The sequence below is a fragment of the Castor canadensis genome, chromosome 2 (genome assembly GCF_047511655.1).
Source record: "Castor canadensis chromosome 2, mCasCan1.hap1v2, whole genome shotgun sequence".
In the NCBI taxonomy this organism is placed as follows: Eukaryota; Metazoa; Chordata; class Mammalia; order Rodentia; family Castoridae; genus Castor; species Castor canadensis.
In genome coordinates this window covers 127,055,334-127,079,082 of record NC_133387.1, presented here as the reverse complement: position 1 = coordinate 127,079,082, position 23,749 = coordinate 127,055,334, and the positions used below count along the sequence as shown (strand labels likewise).

The 23,749-nt window shown below is 43.1% G+C and overlaps 1 protein-coding gene across 2 annotated transcripts in view; it reads left to right on the top strand.

Annotated features, from left to right (window-relative positions):
• Aqr (aquarius intron-binding spliceosomal factor) overlaps positions 1 to 23,749 on the top strand; it is an 86,541-nt gene that overhangs the window by 42,708 nt on the left and 20,084 nt on the right. Inside the window, exons 18-26 of one of the 2 annotated variants that reach the window (XM_074065600.1) lie at positions 355 to 522; positions 1,879 to 2,048; positions 5,244 to 5,485; positions 7,041 to 7,187; positions 7,718 to 7,787; positions 8,998 to 9,108; positions 9,418 to 9,527; positions 20,584 to 20,719; positions 22,171 to 22,380. In XM_074065600.1, coding sequence (XP_073921701.1) covers positions 355 to 522; positions 1,879 to 2,048; positions 5,244 to 5,485; positions 7,041 to 7,187; positions 7,718 to 7,787; positions 8,998 to 9,108; positions 9,418 to 9,527; positions 20,584 to 20,719; positions 22,171 to 22,380 — 1,364 coding nt within the window. Of the gene's footprint in view, positions 1 to 354; positions 523 to 1,878; positions 2,049 to 5,243; positions 5,486 to 7,040; positions 7,188 to 7,717; positions 7,788 to 8,997; positions 9,109 to 9,417; positions 9,528 to 20,583; positions 20,720 to 22,170; positions 22,381 to 23,749 lie in introns of those variants that run through there. The other variant, XM_074065601.1, reaches the window with a different exon arrangement.

Sequence of the window (23,749 nt, the reverse complement as noted above, 5' to 3'; positions counted from 1 at the left end):
GACACTGATAGATAGCTTAAACTGGTGGCAGAAACCTGCTAGATAAGACACAGATGAATTATATGCCAACCATATTTTTGGTCACTTATTAAGAATGTTAAAAATAGGAGCGATGACGAACATACAATTTTGGAGCTGCAGCAAGAGTTGGAAGGCTTATTCAGTAATGAACTCATGGCATAAAATTTTCTAATTTTAATACAAAACGGTTTTAATTATTGCTATGAAATACTGAGTGTTAGCAAACAATTATATGAAAATCATCTTTGTGTTACACAGATGGAATCATTGGTGACCGTTTTTATTGTAAATATTTTACATATTTAAACATAAAGTGTCTTTATGTTTTATTAGGTCTTCGTAAGCATGATGTCTGCTTCTTAATTACCGTGCGTCCCACAAAACCTTATGGCACTAAGTGTGACCGGAGGAGGCCTTTCACTGAGCAGGTCGGCCTGGTTTACGTTCGAGGCTGCGAGGTCCAGGGCATGCTGGATGATAGGGGTCGCGTCATCGAGGACGGTACGCTGCTCTGTGCGGAGAGTGCACAGTGACAAGCTTGTTTGCCTTTTCCCTTTTTGCCTTGTAGGTAAAAATTTTAGCTGTCTTGCATATTACAGACAAAAGAGATTATGTCTAAAATATAAGTGTGTGTGGAACATACTTCATGGATTTAGAAATAGGTATTATGGTTCAAAACTTCTGTGGTAAATGTTTTGAAATAGCACATTATACCTCATAAATACACACCTTTATTATGTGTCATTAAGTATTGTTAAGACTTCTAGGTTAGATGTTAGAAAGGATGGGAGCTTTCCAAATCACATTTATTCAAATCTTTTACAATACTTCATGATTTTAATTTTAGAAACCTCTAAACACCTCTTGGAATTGTTCAAAGCTTTCTGTGTTGAATGATGTAAGTGTCTTAATTTTCTTCCATCTTAAGTTTTACTACTTTGATTCATTATGGCAGTGGTTCTCAACTAGAAACAGTTCTGCCCTGCATTTGGAAATTTATGGTGACATTGAGATTGTCACAGCTGGGACAGGGATGGTGAATGGCAGGCTCTTGGCATTTTGTGGCTGAGGTCCAGCATCACCCTCCTCAAAACCTGCCCTATGAGGCCATCAGCTCTTGAATTCTCATGCTTGGCAATGTTCATCCCTTTGAATTCTTTCTTCTGTTGTCCTGACTTCCTTTGTAAAAACACTTGTGATTAAATTACAGCTGCATCCTTCTCATGCTTATTTCACAGCTTCACTTCCTTCAAAACTTGATCAGCGTCTGCCATCTGTGAGTTTGAGATCAGGCAGTTGCTAAACTGCTGATGGTTAAGCCATTCCTTTCTGGAATGGAGGCAGAATAAACCCAAGGCCATGGTCTGACCCTAAACAGGAGAGAAGGCTCAGGAAGAGACTCTGAACTTTCAGCTACTAGTATCTCTGTGTATGAGGTTTCCTTCTGTGCTGGCGATACTAGGTGGAATGTGGAAGGTTGAAAAGATTGATCAACCTTTGCCAAATTAAGAAATAGAAAAGCTACATCCTGAATTGTAAAGTACATCCAATTATTTAACCAGAACATATTTACTGAGTCCTTAAGTATATGTAAGGCCCTGGTGAGAGCTGTGGGTGACTGACAGAAGTAAAGAAATGGTCTTTGACTTCTGCACGCTCCTGTTTTAGCTGAGGGCAACTCATGCCGCTGTGTCTACATACTACATGGGTTGGGAAAAAAAAAGGTAGAAGGATGTTATAAGGATGGGTGGCTGGAGTCTGGGCAGTTTACCCTCATTTGTAGAAAATAGATACTGTTAACTTACTCTGCATTTGAAAAGTGTATTTTCATTTTAACAAACTTTAATAAATGTCCAGGACCTGAGCCCAGACCCAATCTTAGAGGGGAGTCAAGGACATTTAGAGTGTTTTTGGATCCAAACCAGTATCAACAGGACATGACCAATACAATACAAAATGGAGTAGAAGATGTGTATGATACCTTCAACGTGATAATGAGGAGAAAACCAAAGGAAAACAACTTTAAGGTAACTTCTTGATTCTGTCTCTAAAAGTACTCACATCATAATTTAAGTAATTCTAAAACATATATGCATCAGTATTAGATAAAAAAGATTTGTTAAGAAAACCATTGCTTTTTTATTCTAAATAATCCTCTTGAATTCTTAGCATGCTGATTAAATATAAAATTTAAGGATATTCATTTGCTGAATCAATTTGTCTTGAGGAGGTAAAGTCATGAACAAGCCCAGGATTGCTGTAAAGGTCAGCCTGTATTAGATACTCAGTATATGCCCCAGTATGAGGTGTGGGAAGTGGTTTACTTATGTGTTGGGGATTTAGATTAAAAATAGGTGAACTTCCAAATATCTTTAGGAATATATATGCAGAACCTTAAGGCTCTGAATTACTTTATGCTTTAGTAGAGTGATACTTTTCTCAATGGGAAGGGGAGACTTGGGAACTTATAGTTTTACTTTTATAATTTGGTAGGGAGAAGAATTTTACTAAAGGGAGATTCAAAAGTTACTATTTTAAATTACATTATAAAACTTTAAGATTGAGCAGTTGTAACATCTTTTAACATGTAGTTGTGCAGTGTGCCTCTCTTTTCTCTCCGCCCCGAAGTGCATTACTTCTTGTATATTCCTGTCCCTTTATGGCCTTCTCTTAATGATTGCTGTGTGAAAATAAATGAAACCTCTCACATAAAGGAACTCATTCTCCACCTTGCAGTGTTGCTGAAGACGTAAAGCAGTGGTGATACCCTTGATTTCTTTTTGTCTCTCACTCCACATCCGATTATCGGTGGTCCGACTGGCTCTCCACCTGCCTCAGTGCCATGTCCAGACACTGTCTTCTCTCACACCCCTGCTTCTTTCTTGACTGCTCTCCACTTAGTGGCAGAAGAAGCCTTTTAAGAAGTGAATTGTAGCTGGTGGAGTGGCTTAAGTAGTAAAGCAAGCACAAGGCCCTGAGTTCAAGCTCTAGTACCACAAAAACAAAAAGATGTAAATTGTCTTTGTTAATATCTCCTCAGCATTCTGTAATGATTCCTATCACATTCAAAAGTCTTTACATAACCTAGAGACGTGCCTCTAGGCACCTGACACTGCCCGCTTTCTTCTGTCCTTTTCCCTCGTTCATTTCATAGCAGCCACAGTGACCTTTTCTGCTGATTAATAGCACAAGGCTTTGCACATGGCGCTCCCTCTCCCTAGGCAGTTTTCCTCAGCATAAATGTCACCTCCTAAGAGAGGCCTGCCCTGGTGATCTTACCGCAGGAGGTGAGATTACCTACTTTATTCTCCACATCTTGCTAATCTCTGCCCTTTAGCGCTTTTTTTTTCCTCAGTGCCCTTATCATACCTGGTACTTATAGCTGAGTTCCTCATTAGATTTCAAGTATGTGAGGGGAGGTGCTCTGTTTTGCCTGTTGTGTATAGCATTTGTAAAGCAAATAAAAAATGGAAAAGTCTGTTTCCAAGTTTTTAGTATCTGGGATGGTCTCACACTTAGTGAATCTCAAGTCATTTATTTATTTGACCATTTTATTTAATGTCTATTTTGTGTCTGATATTGTACTAAACCTTATAAAGATAAATAAGACATGGTTTTCACCTTCAGGGAGCTTAACTACAGTGCAAGAGTTAAGAGATATAAGTCCATAACTGCCATGAATGATTAGGAGGTGCCACAGATATGAGAAGGGTGCAGGTGACAGTGCCACAGGAGGTCAGAGAAGGAAAGGGGGTGGTTCTCTTGTGCACCTGGACTGCACACCTCATTTATTCCCTTCTCTTTTCCAGTCTGCGTAACCTCTTCTAACCTGGACACTTCACTTCTTACTGGGACCGTTGGCTGGCCTCTTTCTCTTCCTAGTCTCCTCACAATCAGGTGCACCTGTTTTTCACACTCGTCCTATTGCTGGGTCATTTTAATCTGCTTCTTAAAACATTTCTGCGACTTTGCACTCATGAAAAAATAAATAGACCTCTTCAGAAAGTTTTTACTCAAGCTAAACTAAAATTGTTTATTTGAGCTAAATTTCCTCTGAAACCTTTCCTAATCTTAAATCTCCCCTGCATCCATTTCCCATCTCTGGGGCCACACTCCCATCATAGTTCGTGATGGTCTTCATCTTGTACCACGTTCTGTTGTTTTATATCATTGTCAAGCACTTTATCTCTAATTCCCTTAGAGATCAGAGTTCTCATCTTAGTCACCAGTGCTACGTGAACCTTCTCTATGCTTTTCATCCATTCAACCATCCTCTATTTAAACTCTTCTAGGTCCTTATTTTTCTGGAGATTTTGTTAGTGTGGCTTAAACAAATGGTAAGCGAATAGCCAAGTCTCAACAAAGAGTGATAAGTGCAAGTACATAGAACTAGGCAATTCAGTTAACATAGACTGTACAAGTAAAGTTGATAGTGTGTTTTTTTTAAGGTTGGGTTATATATATTGAAGTTGGATTTTAAAGGTTTTGTTAAGTTGGAAATTTATGATTAAAGAATTATCATTTAGGTTATTTTATTTGAAACTAATAACCTTGCCTCCTAATTTCCTTGTGTGGGAAATGGTTTTTTGGCTGTCTCAAAGTTTGCCTTGACTTTTTGGTAATGCCTCTTGACCGTGTATTTGCTAATTGCTATGATCTTTTATTGTAGTCCTAAATCTTTCATTCTGTTTTATTGTTTTGTTCATTTTTCTTCTTATTTCTCACTGTACTGACTTGAGTATTTCTAAGTTGTGGGCTCTTTCACAACTGAGGCATGCATTAATGTTTCTGATTGTGGGGTGTTAGCGTTAAAGAGCTATGGGGTACAAAAAGAGTGGAGACTTCAGGAGTGTCCAAGAAGAAGCATTTTCTTTAAGGGCTTGTTCAGTGCTTTTTGCTGTTGGGTTGGGTTGATGTGAGTCTGATTTTTGTCCTACTCAGTAGGAGCCAAGTGGCATACTCACGTATGTCATTCTGTCGAAGTGAACACTTAACGGATAAACTGTTCTTGCTAAGTTCAGTCTTTTGTTTAGCTCAGCGTATGGTATCAGCTGAAAATATATAGCTGTCGATTCAGTCCAGCCAAGCACCTGTCAGCAGAAAATAGCTTCTTGCCCTGAAACACTTGGGACTCTGGATTAGTGCACCAGCTCTGCGTTCCAAAGAGTCCAAATGTTTCAGATGTCTTGCATTGACACTCTTTTCTGTTCTTTTGCTCACAGGCTGTGCTGGAGACTATTCGGAACCTGATGAATACTGATTGTGTGGTGCCTGACTGGCTGCATGATATCATCTTAGGTTATGGGGACCCAAGTAGTGCCCATTATTCAAAAATGCCTAATCAGATTGCCACCCTTGATTTCAACGATACCTTTCTCTCCATTGAGCACTTGAAAGCCAGCTTCCCTGGTCACAATGTCAAAGTCACTGCTGACGACCCAGCTCTGCAGATACCCCCGTTCAGGTAAAGTCAGCCATAAGCACTCAGGGTTAGACCACAGCACTGTTGATTGAACTGCGTTTTGACTATTATATCTGGATTTTGCTTTAGCAATCCCTACCATCACCATGTAATTGCTGGGATGTTTATTATATTTGAATCTGTTTTGAACTCTTAGTGGAGAACCTATTTTAAGACCACAAGCTTCATGTCATATAAAGGATCAGTCAGCATGTGTTGTCTGAAGAGAACTGCATGAGCACATTATTTGACTAAAGAAATAGATCTTTGCATATTGTACATACTCTAGTGTAATTCCCAGTTAATGCACACAAGCATGTGATGCTCAACTTTATTTTGATTTTTTTCTTTGAACCTTTACTGCTTTCAGAGATTTTAAATGCAGGTCGAGTACCCTTTATTTAAAGTGCTTAGGCCAAGAAGTATTTTAGATTTCTGGGTTTTACAGATTTTGGAGTATTTACATAACTTTACCAGTTAAGAATTCTAATCTGAAAGTCTGAGATCTGAAATGTTCAAAATCCAAAATTTTTGAAGCTTCAGATTTTGGAACATTTTAGAATTGGAATTTTCAAATCAGAGGTCGTGATGTGGATTCAGAACATTGTTACTTTTAATGTTAAACGAGCTTTTGGTTTAAAATTTGAGCAGAAGGAGAGTGAACTATCTGAAGCACGTGGTTGTAGATTAGAGACGACACGCGCAAGTACCTGTGGTGGTAATACATGGGTTACCTTCTCCACTAGAACTTAGAGCACACACCTCCAACTGATGGCTAAGTATGAACGTAATTCAACATGCTGAAAACATCCTTCATAGCACCCACACCATGTGCACAAATTCTGTTCCCCCCTCAATGTTGAAATCTAGCATTATTTTTGAGTCTCTTTACTCTCATGACTTGTTCCATATAGCTACATTCTGCTTGAGGAGCAGTGCTGTCATCTGTCACTCCTGGTTGCTATGCCTCCAGTCTTTATGGTGGTGGTGGCTTCCCTGCCTGTCTCGTCACTAGAAATGATCCATGCCTAAAAGCCGATTGTTTCTGTTGATCCTAACCTCTTAGCTTCTTGAGGTCTCAGCAGTTTTAGGTACTGTCTGACCTTTTAAGAATGTGAAAGATGACTGAGAAAAGTACACGTAGAGGGTTAATTGCTAAATTTAGTTTTTAGGAGCTCATGAATTCCCTTGGGTATCTGTGGAGCATTGCCCCCTAACTGCAGGCTGGAACCTCTGCCTTAAGAGCTTGAGGCATCATGACAAGGCTCTAGCCTGTCTCTCTCCCTCTGTCTGTCTCAGGGCTCCAGCAAAATGTAGCCACTTGTCCTTGCTTTTACTTCCATCCCTCCCATCATACCTGTACTTGCCCTTGGAAGTCTTTCTTAATTAAACATGAAGCACATGAATAAAAACACTTTTTAGTGTGTATGACATAAATATTTAATGTTCTTTGATTCTCCCATTAAAGGGATGACTTTTTCCTCACCCAAAGACACAAGATAGGTGCTTAGTAAGCCTTACTTAATTGTAAAAATGAACAAAGGCTTTGCTCTTGTAGGATAACTTTCCCAGTAAGAAGTGGAAAGGGGAAGAAAAGGAAAGATGCAGACACTGAAGATGAAGACACTGAAGAGGCAAAAACCTTGATTGTTGAACCTCACGTCATTCCCAATAGGGGTCCTTACCCCTACAACCAGCCCAAACGGTGAGTCCACTACCTGTTTTCATGATGCTCTGCTGCTTAAAATGAGTCAGTGGTATTTTTACATTTTCTAATTCTTTGAAGACCTTGGTATACTTTTGTTCCTTCTTTTCTGTTAGTTGGCTGAAGACCCAGACATTTACCCAGTCTCAATAATAATTTTTTAAAAAGAAGCATTTTTAGATGCTGAGGAAAATCAGTGTCACAGGGCTGCCTTAGTTCAAGCACAGTTTCTACTTCACAACCCCATGCTATATGTAGCAGTAGCCCTCGTGGATGTGTGCCATAACTAAAAAAGTGTCATTGTATTTAGGAATTGGAACTTTGGCAGACCAAAGGAGGTCTGGAATGAGCTACATGTAGTGAAAACTGGTCTTTCCATAAGATTTTTCTGTGTAGTCATTTTGGGGCCAGGGGTAAAAGTAAAGAGTTGCGCGTGTGCAGGACAGACCTTCACCCTCAGCTGTTGCTGTCCAGATTTATGAATGTCATTGGTGACTCCTAACTATGCTTATGTGCTCTTGTGTTTGCAGCAATACCATTCAGTTCACTCATACACAGATAGAGGCCATCCGCGCTGGAATGCAGCCCGGGCTGACTATGGTAATAGAACTGCTGTTACATGTTGCTACTGGATTAAGAGTAGAATAAGTACTTGTGGCATCTTCTGCATATGGAGATCTTGCTGCTCACTTTAGTGTCCATAAATACAGCTTTATTAGAATGTGATCATGCCTGTCAATTCTATATTACTAATGGCCACTTTTGTGCTATAGTCACAGAGTTAAGTATGTGCAACAGAGATTGTGTGGCCCGCAAAGCCTATGATGTTCACTCTCTGCCCTTTGTGGAAAAGGTGTCCCAATAACTGATTGAAAAGTATGTTTCATTTCCAAGTTTTTGGAAATTTTCCTGGACATTGTCTTTCAGTTATTGATTATGGTCTGACCATATGATTACTGTTTTCCTTTTTAATTTATTAAGATTTATTGTGTGGCCTAGAATATGCTCTGTGTTTGTGAACTTTCACATGCATTAGAGCTCTGTAGAGCAAACTTTAAGTGTCCATTATATCCTTTTGGCTAGTTTTGTTCAGTTATTCTCTCTACTTGCTGATGGATGGTTTGTCCACTGAAACAGTCATTGCTGTTGATTGCTGAGAGAAGATTGAATTCCCCACCTATAGTTAGGAGTTTATCTGTTTCTCTTTTCATCTCTGGAAGTTTCTGTGTCCTGTATTTTGGAGCTTTGAGGATGGGTACACATGTCTTCAAGGTTATTGTGTAGTCTTGGTGAATTGACCCTTTACTATTATGTAAATGCCCCCATCACTGCAGTTTGCTCCAAAGTCCACTGTGGCTCATATTAACAGTCACTATACCTTCCTTTTGAGTGATGTTTGCGTGATATTTCTGTCTTACCATTTTACTTCTAACATCTCTAGTTTATTTGAAGTGAGTGTCTTTTAAACAGCCTATTCTTAGGATCTGTTACTTTATTTTCAGCCATTATTTCTTCAAAAATTTTTCCTATCCTGGGCACATTTTCCTTTCCTAGGAATTCAGTGACATGGATATTAGACTTTTTGATACTATTACAGAGACTTCTGAGTCTCTGTTTACTTTTTTTTCAATCTTTTTTTTTTGCTTTTCAGACTGGGTTATTTCCATTGATCTGTCTTCAAGTTTTCTGACTCTTGTCTATTATGTTACTAAGTCTATCCACTGAATTTTCTTATTTACTATTTAATCTTTTAGTTTTAGGATTTCCATTTTCTGGTAATGTGATAACTTAGTGTTCATCATGTTTTTAGGTTGTGGGCCCACCTGGTACAGGAAAGACAGATGTGGCAGTCCAGATCATATCCAACATCTACCACAATTTCCCAGAGCAGAGGACACTAATTGTCACTCACTCCAACCAGGTAGGTGACAGGGTATGTGTAGGGAGGGTGTTCTTTCACATTAAAACTGGAAACGTTAGCCAGCCCTAATCAGTAGCATTTTTCTTTATTTAGTAGAATGGATATTCCTAATGACTAAGGTGTTCAACTGAGTAGTACTCTGCTCTGTTCTTCTGAATGTTTGTATGTATGTGTATATGTATTTATTTGATGGTACTGGGTTTGAACTCAGGGCCTTGTGCTTGAGCCATGCCCCTAGCCCAGTTTTTACTGTTGAAAGTCACCCACTGAATTCTGAAACTCACCATCATTCTTTTACTTTATTTCCAGGCCCTGAACCAGTTGTTTGAGAAGATCATGGCTTTAGACATCGATGAGCGCCATCTGCTGCGTCTTGGTCACGGAGAGGAAGAGCTAGAGACAGAGAAAGACTTCAGCAGGTAAGCAGATTTCAAACAGTGTGCAAAAGAATTTTCAACTTTCTCTTCTTAAAGAAGCACTAAGAGGAGAGAGCTATAAATATCCAGGCTTAATTCTGAAAGGCTCTGGTGTAACCCTCTCAGACCAAATGTTAACCTTAAAGTCTGGTGATGTTCCCACTCAGCTTGTGTTCTGTGTTTGCACCATGTCACCTTCTGAGAGGACAAAGGACACTCGAGACAAACGAAGTCACAAGGCGAGGTTTATTTTCTAGCTAGCTAGGGTCCAAGCGTCCGCCTGACGCAGCAGGTTTCAACAAGGACCCTGAAAGCAAAGTTTAAGCAGGTCTTATACTCTTTAAAGCATCAATCATCGTCACATAGGAATTCCTCATGCCCCTGGGGTCACATTTTCCTGATCTTGCCCACATCCTGGTGGTGGGGTAAGATTATTTATTGGGAACTGGAGAAACACCAGAGGTTTACTTATCAGGTTACAAGGAATGTGTTCTCCCATAAATTAGGGGCCAGTAGTGGAATAGAAACCTAAGGTTTAGATAAGAACAACAGGGGAGTCCTGTTTTGGAAAGTTTATTTACAAGTGGAGACAAAGAAAGGCAGGAATGGGTGCTTATCTCTGCATGGTGCCTTTCATCTCGGTCCCGAACTTTTGCATGGCTCTAATGGGCAATTCCTCACAGCTCTGTCCGAGGTTACAGCTTTTAATTGACAGTTTACCATGTTTTACAACCCAGTTTCAAGGCTATCTTCCTCTTCACGAGGTTACCCAAGGGTCATGCCAGTTATAGCTGAAAATTTTAGGCTAGGTGGGCTGCAAGTTAAAGTACCCCAACATTCCTCCCTTTAGATGTTCATAATGAGGAATCATGCTCATTTGGATGATACGCGTAAACATTTTCAGGGCTAGGTAGCCCTTCATATTGCTGTCTCACGACCATGAGTTGGACTGTACTAACTCAATCTTTTACAAAGTTCACTAGCTTATTCAGAATGCATGGACCGAAAGTTAGGAAAAGCAGCAGTATAAGCAAGGGACCCACCAGGGTGGAGACCAAGGTAGTAAACCAGGGGGACCTATTGAACCAAGCTTCGAACCAACTTTCTTGGGCTTCTCTTTCCTGCTTCCTTTTTGCCAGTCCTTCCCTCACTTTAGACATAGACTCCCTAACTACTCCCGAATGATCAGCATAGAAACAACATTCCTCCTGTAAGGCGGCACATATTCCCTCCTGCTGAAGGAACAATAAGTCTAGCCCCCGTCTGTTCTGAAGTACTACCTCAGAAAGGGAGGTAAGGGATTTTTCTAGGTGACTAATGGAGGCTTCTATTCTATGTCTTCATCTATGGCCGCGCGCAGCGAGGACATCCCACTATGTTGAGTAGCCAGGGAAGCTATGCCGGTTCCTGCTCCAGCCACTCCTAGGCTAAGTAGGGTAGCAATGGTTAATGCAGAAATAGGCTCTCTCTTTTTTCTTTCACCCGTTCCTGTATTCCATTGTGAATATAGGCTCTCCTCAGAATGATAGATGATGCGGGGCAACACAGTCACTAGGACACAGAATTCCTTGGAGCCGTTAAAGACATTAGTCGATAGGCAAGGGGTGAGCCCAGACTGTGAGCATATCCACCATCCATTGTCTTTTGGAATTACCCACTTAATACCATCGCCCCAGGTGGAGTTGTTACCTACAACAGCACATAGGTCCTGTTTTCCTGCCGGCACCTTCCCTAAGCAGGTTCCTTGGCTGCTCACTTGTTGTATGGTCAGACCTCTCTTACGGTTTCCCCAGGAACATTGAGTGGGGTTTTCACTAGTCGAGACATTGTAGGTGGCATTTAGTCCTATTGCCTCATAGAATGGAGGCCTCACATCATAGCACAGCCAGCAGGAGGTAGTCATATTAGGGCTGGTGTGGTTCAATGTTAGGAATGCAGCATTTACCAAATTCCAAAGGGGGTCCGTAGACCCGGTCATGGAGCTGGGCCTTCCCAGGGAAGTGCCAGTTCCTAGCGGTCCTGGAGTTGTAATACTAGCATTTGTGTGAGGTCGGGAAGGGACCGGGGTTATGCGAGGTCAGGGAGGTGGCTCCATATAGGGCAGCTTAAGTACTTTATTGGGGTCTATCGCCCGAGTAGGGGCTGGTTGCTGTGTGAGCCAAATGATAAATAGGGCTCCCTGGTCTTGGACCCCGAGCCTCGTTGGGTCATAGCGGCGAATTCCCCAGATGAAGCCTGATATCCATCGAGTGTCAACTTTACCTTTTTCTGTAAATTTGATTTTTACAAGGTCACAGCGGGGCCTCCAGTGGCTTCTTTGTTTTGTTATACAGCCCTTAGACACGGTAATTAGGTCTGTTTTTTTCAGGGGGTGGCCACCAGATGTTGCCAGTGGACACACAAGACCAGGAAGCGCAAAAATAATTCGATGCCCCCCTGCACTGTTTACTATTACTTTTACCTTTTAGGTGTCCTGGACAGACGTAAAAGTTGTCCTTCAGAATCCCCACACGGGCCACCAGTTTTGTCAGATCAAAAGTTAAGTCAGGGAACCAGACGTTGGGAGGGGTCACCTTGGAGGTCTGAGTGAGAGTCTCCCCTGTGGATGTATCTATGACCACCCAGGTGAGGTGGTAGGGCTGGTGGGGATTAAGGTTCTGGGCAGGTCCCACCCAGTATAGACACGGAAGGCTTAGAATGCACAGGAGGAATTTTATCATCTTGCTGACCAGTGGGCCTTGGGGTCTGCCTGGTCCGGAGGTCACTGCAGGGGGGGCATTGAGAGTCACGTGGAGATGAATCATCACGCCGGATGAGCTTCAGTTTTAATGGATTATTGGGGTGTCGCCGTGTGATCCACTCTAGCCTCTTCCTGTTCTTGCTGACAGGCTTGATGCACATGGGAGTGATGGACCCAAGGCCCAACACCGTCAACCTTAAGAGCCGTGGGGGTAACCAGAATGACCATGTAAGGGCCCTTCCATCTTTCTTCTAAAGTGTGGGCTCTGTGTCTCTTTACCCATACCCAATCCCCTGGGACAATGCCATGTTCTGGGTTTGTTGCATCTTTGGTCTCATACAAGGAGTGCACTAAGGGCCAGATCTCTTGTTGGACCTCCTGTAGGGCCTTTAAGCTAGCCAAGTAATTTGGGGCCATACTGGGGTCTTGGTCCGGTAGAGTTCAGACAACAATGGGGGGCGGAGCCCCATAAAGAATTTCAAAAGGTGTCAATCCATGTACATATGGTGAATTTCGAACCCGGAAGATGGCATAGGGTAGGAGGACCACCCAGTCTCCGCCAGTCTCGATGGCTAATTTAGATAAGGTCTCCTTCAGGGTCCAAGTCATTCTTTCTATCTGCCCTGAGCTCTGGAGGTTATATTCACAATGCAGCTTCCAATTAGTCCCCACTGCCCGGGCCAGCCCTTGTAGGACGTTACTGATGAAAGCCGGACCATAGAGCCTAGAGTTTCGGGGATGCCATATCTGGGTATGATTTCCTCCAGCAAAACCTTAGCTACAACCTGAGCAGTCTCTCGTTTTGTAGGAAAAGCCTCCACCCAGCCTGAGAAGGTGTCTATCAGAACCAACAAATACTTATACCCATACCTTCCCGGCTTCACCTCAGTGAAATCCACTTCCCAGCTCAGTCCTGGCGCCCTCCCCCGTACCCGTGTACCTGTATGTAGGAGTCCCTTTTTGCTTGGTTTCATAGCCTGGCACCCGGCACATTGGTCCACAGTCTTTTGAATCTGGGCTGTTTGGTGTGGGAACTGGAGGCGGGCTGACTCAAGGAGGCCGAGTAGTTTTTTCTTGCCTAAATGGTTGGCTCGATGTAGGTTGAAGAGGAGAAACAGTCCTAACTTTTCAGGAAGGATCAGTTGCCCTTCGTCATCACGATACCAGCCTTGCTGGTTGGACTCCGGGCATCAGTGACCTTGGATCCCCTGTCCGTCTTCCAAGGTGTACTTGGGTCATGGTGGCAAGTGCAGAAGTTCGGGCATGGGTAAAGTCAGTGCTAGGGTCGTGGAGGCCAAAGCAGCGTTTCGGGCTGCTTCGTCCGCTTGCCGGTTCCCCATAGCTTCCGGAGTCTGGGAACACTGGTGACCAGGAACATGTACTACCACCACAGCCTGAGGCTTCTGCACTGCGATCAGTAGTCTCTGGATCTCCGGGAGATTACGTAGCTCCTTTCCTTCCACTGTAATGAAACCCCTTACCCGGTAGATGGCGCCATGTACATGGACGGTGCCGAAAGCGTAGCGGCTATCAGTATAAACAGTCACTCATTTTCCCTCAGCCCGCTCGAGTCCCTCTGCCGGCGCGATCAGTTCGGCCTTCTAGGCTGAGGTCCCCGGGGTCATTGGGGCACTCCAAATTATGTTCCCACCTTGGTCCACCACCACTGCCCCAGCCTTACACACCCCATCCGAGACAAAGCTACTTCCATTTGTATACCATACCAGCTTGCTGTTGGGTAGGGCTAGGTCCTGAAGATCGGGGCGCACTTGGGTGATTTCAGCTATGATCTCTTGACAGTCATGTAGGGGGGCTTCCAGGTCCAGATTTGGCAGCAAGGTGGCCGGGTTCAGAGAGACTGGTTTGGAGAAGAGGATACAGGGAGCATCCAGCAAGAGCCCTTGGTAATGAGTCAGTTGGGCGTTGGTCATCCATCTACCTGGAGGGTGCTTTAGGACCCCCTCTACTGCATGGGGGGTTACCACCTTCAGATGTTGCCCAAAAATGAGCTTATCTGCGTCCTTTACCATTAGGGCAACTGCCACTATGATCCGCAAGCATGGGGGCCAGCCTGCTGCAACTGGGTCCAACCTTTTGGATAGATAAGCAACTGGATGCTTCCAAGGCCCTAGGCACTGCGTTAGTACCCCTTTCGCTATTCCCCTCCTTTCGTCTACAAAGAGGGTGAAGGGCTTTAGAGGGTCTGGCAGTGCCAGGGCTGGAGTTCTTAGGAGGGTGGTCTTGAGCTCCTCAAAGGCCTTCTGTTGATCTGGCCCCCAGACCCACAGGGCCTTATCTTTAGTTGCCTCGTATAAGGGTTTTGCCAGTTCAGCATACCCCAATATCCACAGCCGGCAGTAGCCCGCCGTCCCCAGGAACTCACAAACTTTTTGAGCTGAGGTGGGACAGGGAGTCTGAGAATAGTTTCTTCCATAGCATTCGTTAACCATCTGGTTCCCTCTTTTAGTTCATACCCCAGGTAGGTGACTGTTTGTCTACAAATTTGGGCCTTCTTTGCACTGGCCCAATAGCCCAATTTCCCCAGCTCCTGGAGGAGGTCTCCAGTGGCTTGCCAGCATTCAGCTTCAGATGCAGTTGCCAGAAGCAAGTCATCTACATACTGCAAAAGTGTGACGGAACTGTGGTCCGGCGATATGAGTCCAGATCCTGATTAAGAGCCTCATTGAACAGAGTATGGGAGTTTTTGAAACCCTGTGGGAGTCTAGTCCATGTTAACTGTCCAGGGGTTCCCGTATTTTCATCAAGCCATTCAAAGGCAAAAATGTGTTGACTGTTGGGTGCCAGGGCTATGCTAAAAAAAGCATTTTTCAAGTTCAAAGTGGTATACCAAACATGGAAAGGGGGCAAATGGCTCAGCAAGGTATAGGGGTTGGGGACTGTGGGGTGGATGTCCTCGACCCTCATATTTACTTCCCTTAAATCTTGGACTGGCCTATAGACTTTTCCCCCGGGTTTCTTAATGGGGAGGAGTGGAGTGTTCCAAGCAGAATGGCAGGGCCATCATATTCCAGCCTCCAGGATACGGTTAATGTGAGGGGCAATCCCCCTCCGTGCCTCGGAAGACATGGGATACTGATGGACTCGGATGGGCTGAGCTGAAGCCTCAATTTCTACTATTACCGGTGCTCTATGTTTCGCCAGCCCCACACCTGTTATTTCCGCCCAAGCCTGGGGGAAGGTTTGAATCCAATAAGTCATTTCAGGGGACCACTCAATAGGTTTCGGGGGAGGGTCCCGCAAGGAGAACAAGCGATGTTCATCCTCGAGAGACACAGTCAAGACTTGGAGGGGTTGTCCTCGTCCATCCATCACTTTGATTCCATCCAGCTCAAAGTGAATGTGAGCCCTCACCTTAGTTAGCAGATCGCATCCCAAAGGGGGGCAGGGCATTCAGGAATGACCAAAAAGGAATGGGTCACCTGATGCCGGCCCAAATCCACCTGACGCTTGCTAGTCCATTGATATGCCTTGGACCCAGTGGCTCCTTGCACGAGACTAATTTTCTGAGACAGTGGTCCAGTAGGTTTATTTAGAACTGAATATTGAGGCCCTGTATCCACCATGCATCTCACGGGCTTCCCCTCCACATATGTGGTTACCCAAGACTTGGGGAGGGGTTCTGAGTCCCGTCCCCTCTAGTCATTTTCCAATTCAGTTAACAGGACCCGGTGTCATTGTTGGGCCTGCTATTTGGCCTCAAGTGACCCTGGAGCCTAGGACATTCTCTCTTCCAGTGTCCATATTCCTTACAATAGGCACATTGTCTCTTTGGGGATTGGGGGGGCCAGTCCATCCAGAGCCTGGTCCAGCCAAACCTTGGACCCCTGCTAGCAATATTTTAGCCATTTCCTTCTGCTGTTTCTTGTTTTCCTTACTCTGGTGTTCCCTGTCCTCCCTCCGAATCCTTTCTTGTAGTTCCTGATTTTCTTTCTTGATTCTATCCTCTCGCTCTTCTGGTGTTTCTCGAGTGTTAAAACCTTTTTCAGCTACTTTCATCAGATCCCGGATAGTCATTTCCCCAAGTCCTTCCTGCTTATATAGTTTCTTCCTAATATCGGGGGCAGCCTGATTTATGAAGGACATTATAACGGCTGACTGATTCACCTCCGCTAGTGGATCTAGAAGGGTATACTGTCTGTATGCATCGTAAAGGCGCTCAAGGAATGTGGCTGGGCTTTCATTCTCCCCCTGCACTATCGTCTTTACCTTAGCCAGATTGGTAGGGCAGCGAGCTGCTGCCCGGAGGCCTGCCATAAGAGTCTGGTGGTAGACCCGGAGACGCTCCCTACCTTCTGCGTTCCCATAGTCCCATTTGGGTCTGTTTAAGGGAAAATGGTCATCAATCAGGTTTGGCAGAGTAGTCGGTCGTCCATTGTCGCCGGGGACATTCTTTCTGGCTTCAGTGAGAATCCGCTCCCGTTCCTCAGTGGTGAATAGAGTCTTAAGGAGCTACTGACAGTAGCTCCCATGTAGGACTGTGAGTATGTAAAATGGACTCGAACAGATCAGTCAGGCCTCTAGGATCCTCAGAAAAAGGAGGATTCTGGGCTTTCCAGTTGTACAGGTCACTACTTGAAAAGGGCCAATACTGATAGACGCGTCCCCCATCGGGACCAGCACTGCCCAGAGCCCACACCGGGAGGATGGGGGGTGCAGTGGAGGTGGAGGAGGGCTCCTCCTCTGGAATTTCTTCTCGCTGCCTACGGGGCCTGAGTCCCCTCGCCGGTCCTGAGACCGGGGCGGGGGGTGCAGATGGGGAGGTTGATGAATGGGGAGGTTCAGGGGGGGCAGCTGCCTCTGGCTGGAGCGGCAGCGGCATACGGGGAGGGGGGGCTTGCCTCAAAATCTAAGTCTATCAAGGACAGATGGGAAGTCAGTTCTTCCTGCAGAATAGGCTTCTTAGGGGAATTAACAGGAGTGGGGCGTTCCCCAACATGGCCAGTATCGTGGTCCGGTCTGTAGGTGCCTCATTGATAAACGGCCGCAGCCAGGAAGGGGGATCCTCTACTAAAGTCTGCCACATAAGGATGTAGGGATATTGATCAGGGTGGCCATGAAGACCAGGTTTATTAATGACATCACGGACCTTCTTAATTGTGTCCAAGGAGAAGGTACCCTGAGGAGGCCAGCCTACATTAAAGGTTGGCCATTCCACTGAGCAAACGGCATCAAACTTACCTTTCTTAATTTCCACGCCATAATTGTGTCCCTTAGCACGGATTTCTGAAAAATGACTAAGAAGAAGGGTCTTAGGAGTTACCTAGGGTCCCATGATGATCAGAAGAGATGGACAAAGGAGACAACAAAGAACAAAAGAGACAATTCCAGCAGACAAACAAATTCACACAGGACTCTCCAACATACACAAGTACCGGCCGGTCAACCAGACTACTCTCACAGGCGCACTTCCATTCACACCAGATTCAGGATCCTTACCCAAAGACCGCCCAAACGGCGTCCACTGAGGACGTCGGTGCGGCTCCTGACTGTCGGAGACGTTTCCCACGACTTCCAATAGTGAAGCCTCCAGGGCTGGAACCCCTTCCTTTCACTCAATGAGAATTCCCAACCAAATTCAGATGGGGACTCTAAGTCCCTCCAAACGGAGGTGACCAATCCTCCTTCCGCGGTTTTTCCCAATTAAACCTCGGTATCGGAGGCCGTTTGTTCCTCTCAGGGGCCGATCTCGGTGGAACCTCCAGCTGTTAGGGTATGAGGCTGGCCACCTTCTGAGAGGACAAAGGACACTCGAGACAAACGAAATCACAAGGCGAGGTTTATTTTCTAGCTAGCTAGGGTCCAAGCGTCCGCCTGACGCAGCAGGTTTCAACAAGGACCCTGAAAGCAAAGTTTAAGCAGGTCTTATACTCTTTAAAGCATCAATCATCGTCACATAGGAATTCCTCATGCCCCTGGGGTCACATTTTCCTGATCTTGCCCACATCCTGGTGGTGGGGTAAGATTATTTATTGGGAACTGGAGAAACACCAGAGGTTTACTTATCAGGTTACAAGGAATGTGTTCTCCCATAAATTAGGGGCCAGTAGTGGAATAGAAACCTAAGGTTTAGATAAGAACAGCAGGGGAGTCCTGTTTTGGAAAGTTTATTTACAAGTGGAGACAAAGAAAGGCAGGAATGGGTGCTTATCTCTGCATGGTGCCTTTCATCTCGGTCCCGAACTTTTGCATGGCTCTAATGGGCAATTCCTCACAGCTCTGTCCGAGGTTACAGCTTTTAATTGACAGTTTACCATGTTTTACAACCCAGTTTCAAGGCTATCTTCCTCTTCACGAGGTTACCCAAGGGTCATGCCAGTTATAGCTGATTTTTAGGCTAGGTGGGCTGCAAGTTAAAGTACCCCAACACCTCATGTACACACTCATTTGTGGGAAGAGAACTATCTTGCTCATCTTTTTGAAATCGTACGTTGCCATTCATTTTGAGTTTGTAGAGTAGTTTTTATTGTTTCCAGTTGAAAACTTAGTTTTGAATGCTCCCTTCCTCACATTTCTTCCAGAAATTTATTTCCATATGTTTTAGGTGCCAATTCAGAGGCTGATTCATTTCGTGAGGTGCAGGGTGATGATTTAGTGATGTGTAGCTGAGGCTCACCACCAGGTGGGTGTGTTTCACAGCCACCACCTGCTGCAACTCAACTCAAGTGAGCTGCTTCCTCCAAGGTGCTTAATGGCAATTGAACATGACCTTTGACTAAACTGATCATAGACATTAAAAGAATGTTGAAGTTCTGTGTCATATATATTCTGTGTTCTTACATTACAGAGATCACAATTACTTAGCTTCTAAAAGATCAGTATGTTGCATGGAGCAAAGAACACTACACTATAGTCAGTGGGGCTCTAGATTCCTAAGTTTGGGTCAGCTAAGATCCTTCCCTGATCTTTGCCTATAGGTGTTTCCTCATGTTAAATCCAACTTACGAAAGTGGGTTAGACTCAAATCTTAATAACTCAGAATTCAGTGCTCATGGGTGCTAGAGGGAATGGAGGACACTGTAATTAGAAGTGTACTGCAGTAGAATTTATAGTTTTTACAGAATATTGTAATAGAAAAGAAGAATTTTTAAAATGATTTCATATGCTGCCATTTTCTGGGGGATTTTTAGTTTTGCTTCCTGATACAAAAGCCAAACCCCATGTGCGTGTTGACTCAACTGCACATATTCTTTGATTTTTCTCTTTGTCATAATAAAGAAGAAAAATAGTGATTGTACCACAATAAAATTAATACCAGTTCCCTAAAGGAAAAAGTCAAAACTAGCGAAGTAGTGGCGGGACCATGCCCATTCATAAATACTAACAACTAATAGTGACATCACTGCCTTTCAGTTAGGATTTCTTTGTGTACTTAGGCTATTTGTGGTGTTTAGTACAGTTGTAGATTTACAGAATAATTGAGCAGTTTTACATGGAGCTAGTTCCAGTGCATATAGGACTCTTTATAACCAATCCTAATTTGTTCTCATTGCCAAAGTACTCATTGCAGAAAAGAAATTCAACTATAGATAAGCAAACAAAATTCTTATGGAACATATGTTATATCTTCTCTTTGCTCAGCTATTCCTTTCTGCCTCAAAGGTCAGCCTCTGAACTAGAGAGGAGCTGGGAATATGCTTCTCCTTTGTGAAGGCTTTGAACATGTCAGTAGCAGTGATTACACTTTATCTTTTTAAGCCTTGAAGGGTATAGCAAGCACTTTACTGTTGCAGATAGAGTGCACATAAACCTTAGCATCGAAATCTGGTTCCACTACTTTCTTTTCTTTCCAGACTTAGAGTTTTTTTACTCACTCACCAAATATTTATGTAACTGCTAGGTCTGGGTGCCATGCTATCTGCTAGGATGTGTAGGTGACAGACAACAAGCAAATAACAAAGCCTTTAAAACTAATGTACTTTTATAAGAGTGCAAAACAGTACTATCTAAAGAACCCCGACTGTAAACCATATGTTCTTCGTCTAGCTTCAGGGTGCACTGCACTGCTTATGGAAGTTTTGCTATAGTCTCCCCACCCAACTCCCCCCACCCCCGCCAAAAAAAAAAAAAAAAAAGAAGATAATTGTTTGTTTTGCAGATGAGCCCTGGACCTTAGGGCACAATTTAAGAAGCTTAGGTGTAAAGTGATCCAAGAACCACCTTTTACAGTTAATATAAATTATGATTCATACTTATTTTTCTTGTTGGCCATTTTTAGTTTGTATTTTGATTTTCTTGAGTTTTGCTGACATTTTCTATGAAAGTCACAGTTTTGCCTTTTGATCTAATGAATATTGGTAGGTATGGAAGAGTTAATTATGTCCTGGCTCGAAGAATAGAACTTTTAGAAGAGGTCAAACGATTGCAGAAGAGTCTGGGGGTTCCAGGCGATGCTTCATACACTTGTGAGACTGCAGGGTATTTCTTCTTGTATCAGGTAAGTTGCTAGGGGCTTTTAAATCCTACTTCATTAGAAGGTGGTTTCCAGGTGGAAACAGAGATAAGTTCTTGAGATTCTTCTTGAAAGCTTATTTTTTGTTTTGCTGATTAAAATTTGTGCTATTACCAAAGCTATTGTGATGTTGTGTGTGTTTATTAGACTATATTGTGTTGGCAGTGCGATTGTGAATGTTAAGTGTTTTTATTTTTATATTTTCTGAAATTTTCTTTGATAAAATAACTTTGCTTGATGACTCATTCAGTGAAAAACCAATATTGCTAGTTTGTGTTTTCTTTTCTTATTACTCCTTTCTCTCTCCCCCTTCCTCCTTTTCTTTCCTTCCTTCCCCCTCTCTCTCCCTTTCCTCTTTTCTTTCTCATTCTGCCATTACTGTAGGAATATAACTAAATTTTTAGTTACACAGTGGTAACAGTGTACAGCTCTGTAATTTAATTATAGCATTAATCAACTAATGAAGGAAGCCATATTCCTTCACATCTCCAGGGATAAATTACACCAACTAATCACACAGTGGGATTTAAGCCAAAACCTCTGTTGACTTCAATTGGAAGGTGAGGTTTTTTTTCTCTTGGTAAGGTTAATTTTTTGAATATGAAAACCAGTGAGAAATAGAAATCCAAGTAAACTGAATAAAAATAAACTTAAATTACTAATAATTTTAAATGTGTTAAGTCATAATCAAATTACACAAGAGTAACATTGGAAAAGTATTTCAAAGGTCAAATTCCCAAGCTCTGCCCTAAGAAATTCTCATTCAATAGGATCTGAAAATTTACATTTTTATTTAGCTCCTCGGATATTCTGCCTAAGGACTACACTTTGAAAAACACTGAACTTGTAACAGAAAAAGACCCAGGAGAATTAGACAGACTAAGACGAGGTAGGAACTAGCTGGTAGAGGCATAACTGACATTGTAGACAGATATTTGTCACAAAAGTCACCGGGCAAGCTTTCAAATACATACTCAATCAGAAGTTCTTTATAAGTTCTAGAAAGCATTGAAAACATTACAGAGGCTTGGAAAAGGGGTTGAGAAGTGTCAAATTGATAGAGTGAGCAAGCTGAGCCTACCACATTTGGAGAGAAACTGAGATAATGAAAAATAGGAACCACTGTGCAGAGAGCTTAGCTTAGCCCTCTTCCCTTCTCTGCATTGGCAATATGCCATTTTGAGTGTGCTCAGACAGGATCCCATGAGATGTCCTTGAGGGTCTTTTCAGCTTCTACATTTTCATGGAGCCCTTTTTCCCAAATCCTCAGGTTACTTTTTAAAAAGAAGAGCCATCTGTCAGTGACTTGGATGAGAACTAGTAACACTGGGTCAAAGACTGCATGTTGTTTCCTTTTTTTCACTGATTTGTTTCTAGTTTTATCACTGAAGGTACTATTTGCAGACCTAGTAAACCTGGAGTCCCTTCTCCGGCAGGTGATGTCTCGTTGGGAGGAGTACATAAGCAAAGTGAAGAACAAAGGCAGCACATTGCCAGATGTCACAGAGGTCTCCACGTTCTTCCCATTCCAAGAGTATTTTGCAAATGCTCCTCAGCCTATCTTTAAAGGCAGGTCTTATGAAGAAGACATGGAGATAGCAGAAGGATGCTTCAGGCATATTAAGAAAATCTTCACTCAGCTTGAGGTAAGGATTTTTATGTTCTTTTAACTTTTCTTTGAAAGTTTGAAGGTTAGATTATTTTTCCAATGAAGTAAATCTGGAAAATCAGACTTTCCTTTAAAGTTAATGAAAATATTTCTGATTTTTTAGTTCACAAAATAAGCAAAAATTAAGATGAGTTGTATCCCATTATTTTAGTTTTTCTGCTATAAAAGACTTACAATAGTTCTTTAATGGGAATTTGAGATGCAGCCATTCTGAGTTCCTTATGCCTCTTGATCAGTAGACAGAAAGCAAGGTTCCTGTGTTAGGATGGTTAATCCTGATATTAAAGTGAAGTCAGAACCATCGATACACAGAGACAGAAGAATGTGGCTGGATCCCAGGAGCCCTTGGGCCATCACCTGGTTTTTCACACCCTGTAGCAAACGTCATTGGAAGACTAGCAGTCCTGCAGAGCTGTCACACTCAGGCCCAGATCCTCAGTAAAAAGTTTCAGGATCACCCCAAATAAAAAGGGCAGGTAGTGTGTGTCCATTGGTTTTGAATCTCTAAGACATTCCTGTCCCCTTCCTAGAACAGTATCTCACGCATGGTAGATGTTCAGTCAGTGTTGGTGTGTATGTGGATAGGTGGGTGGATGTACAGAATAGCAAAAATAAAGTGTGATAATGAGATTTTTAAGCTGCAAGACAATGTTTTATGTTTATGATTACATCAGCACATCTAAGTAAAAGGATGAAAACAAACTCAATTCATAGAAGTAGTTGCTTTAGTAGGGAGTGGAGAGAAGAATATACACAGTCCCTCAGCTATATCAGTAATGTTTAAATTATTTAAGAAACAAGACAAAAACATGAAATTAAGTATAGGCAGTGTTCAGATTTCAGGCCCAGTTTGGGCCCGTTAGCCCTTCTTGCCCATCAGTTGTCCATTGTCTTATGTTCTGTGGGTCCTTTGCTGAGGTTTAGGCTGCTCCTTGCAGCTTTCTGGGTCAGCTGACTTCTGGCCGGTTAAGCACATCCTGAGCTATGGGGCAGGAGTCGAGGAAAGCGAGAATCCAGAATCTCTCCTTCACTTGCCCCTGCCCAGGTTCCTCTTGTCCATTTCCCCCAGTGTCTGCTGGGCTGGCCTGCGCTGGTTCCAGCTTTATGACCCTAGTCCCTGGGCTCTGATAAACCCCCTTCCATATGGGTACTTGAAGTAATTCAGGTACAGTGGTAATTAATATTTTACTCATTATTCTTGCTTTTACTGTAAGTATCTTGCCTTTTACAAACGATAGTCCAAATTGTAGCTTGAATATCAGCTACTACTTGAACTCAATTGGTACCTAAATAATAAAGAATTATGATTCATTAGGCTAGCTTATTTCATATTTTATTAACTTCTC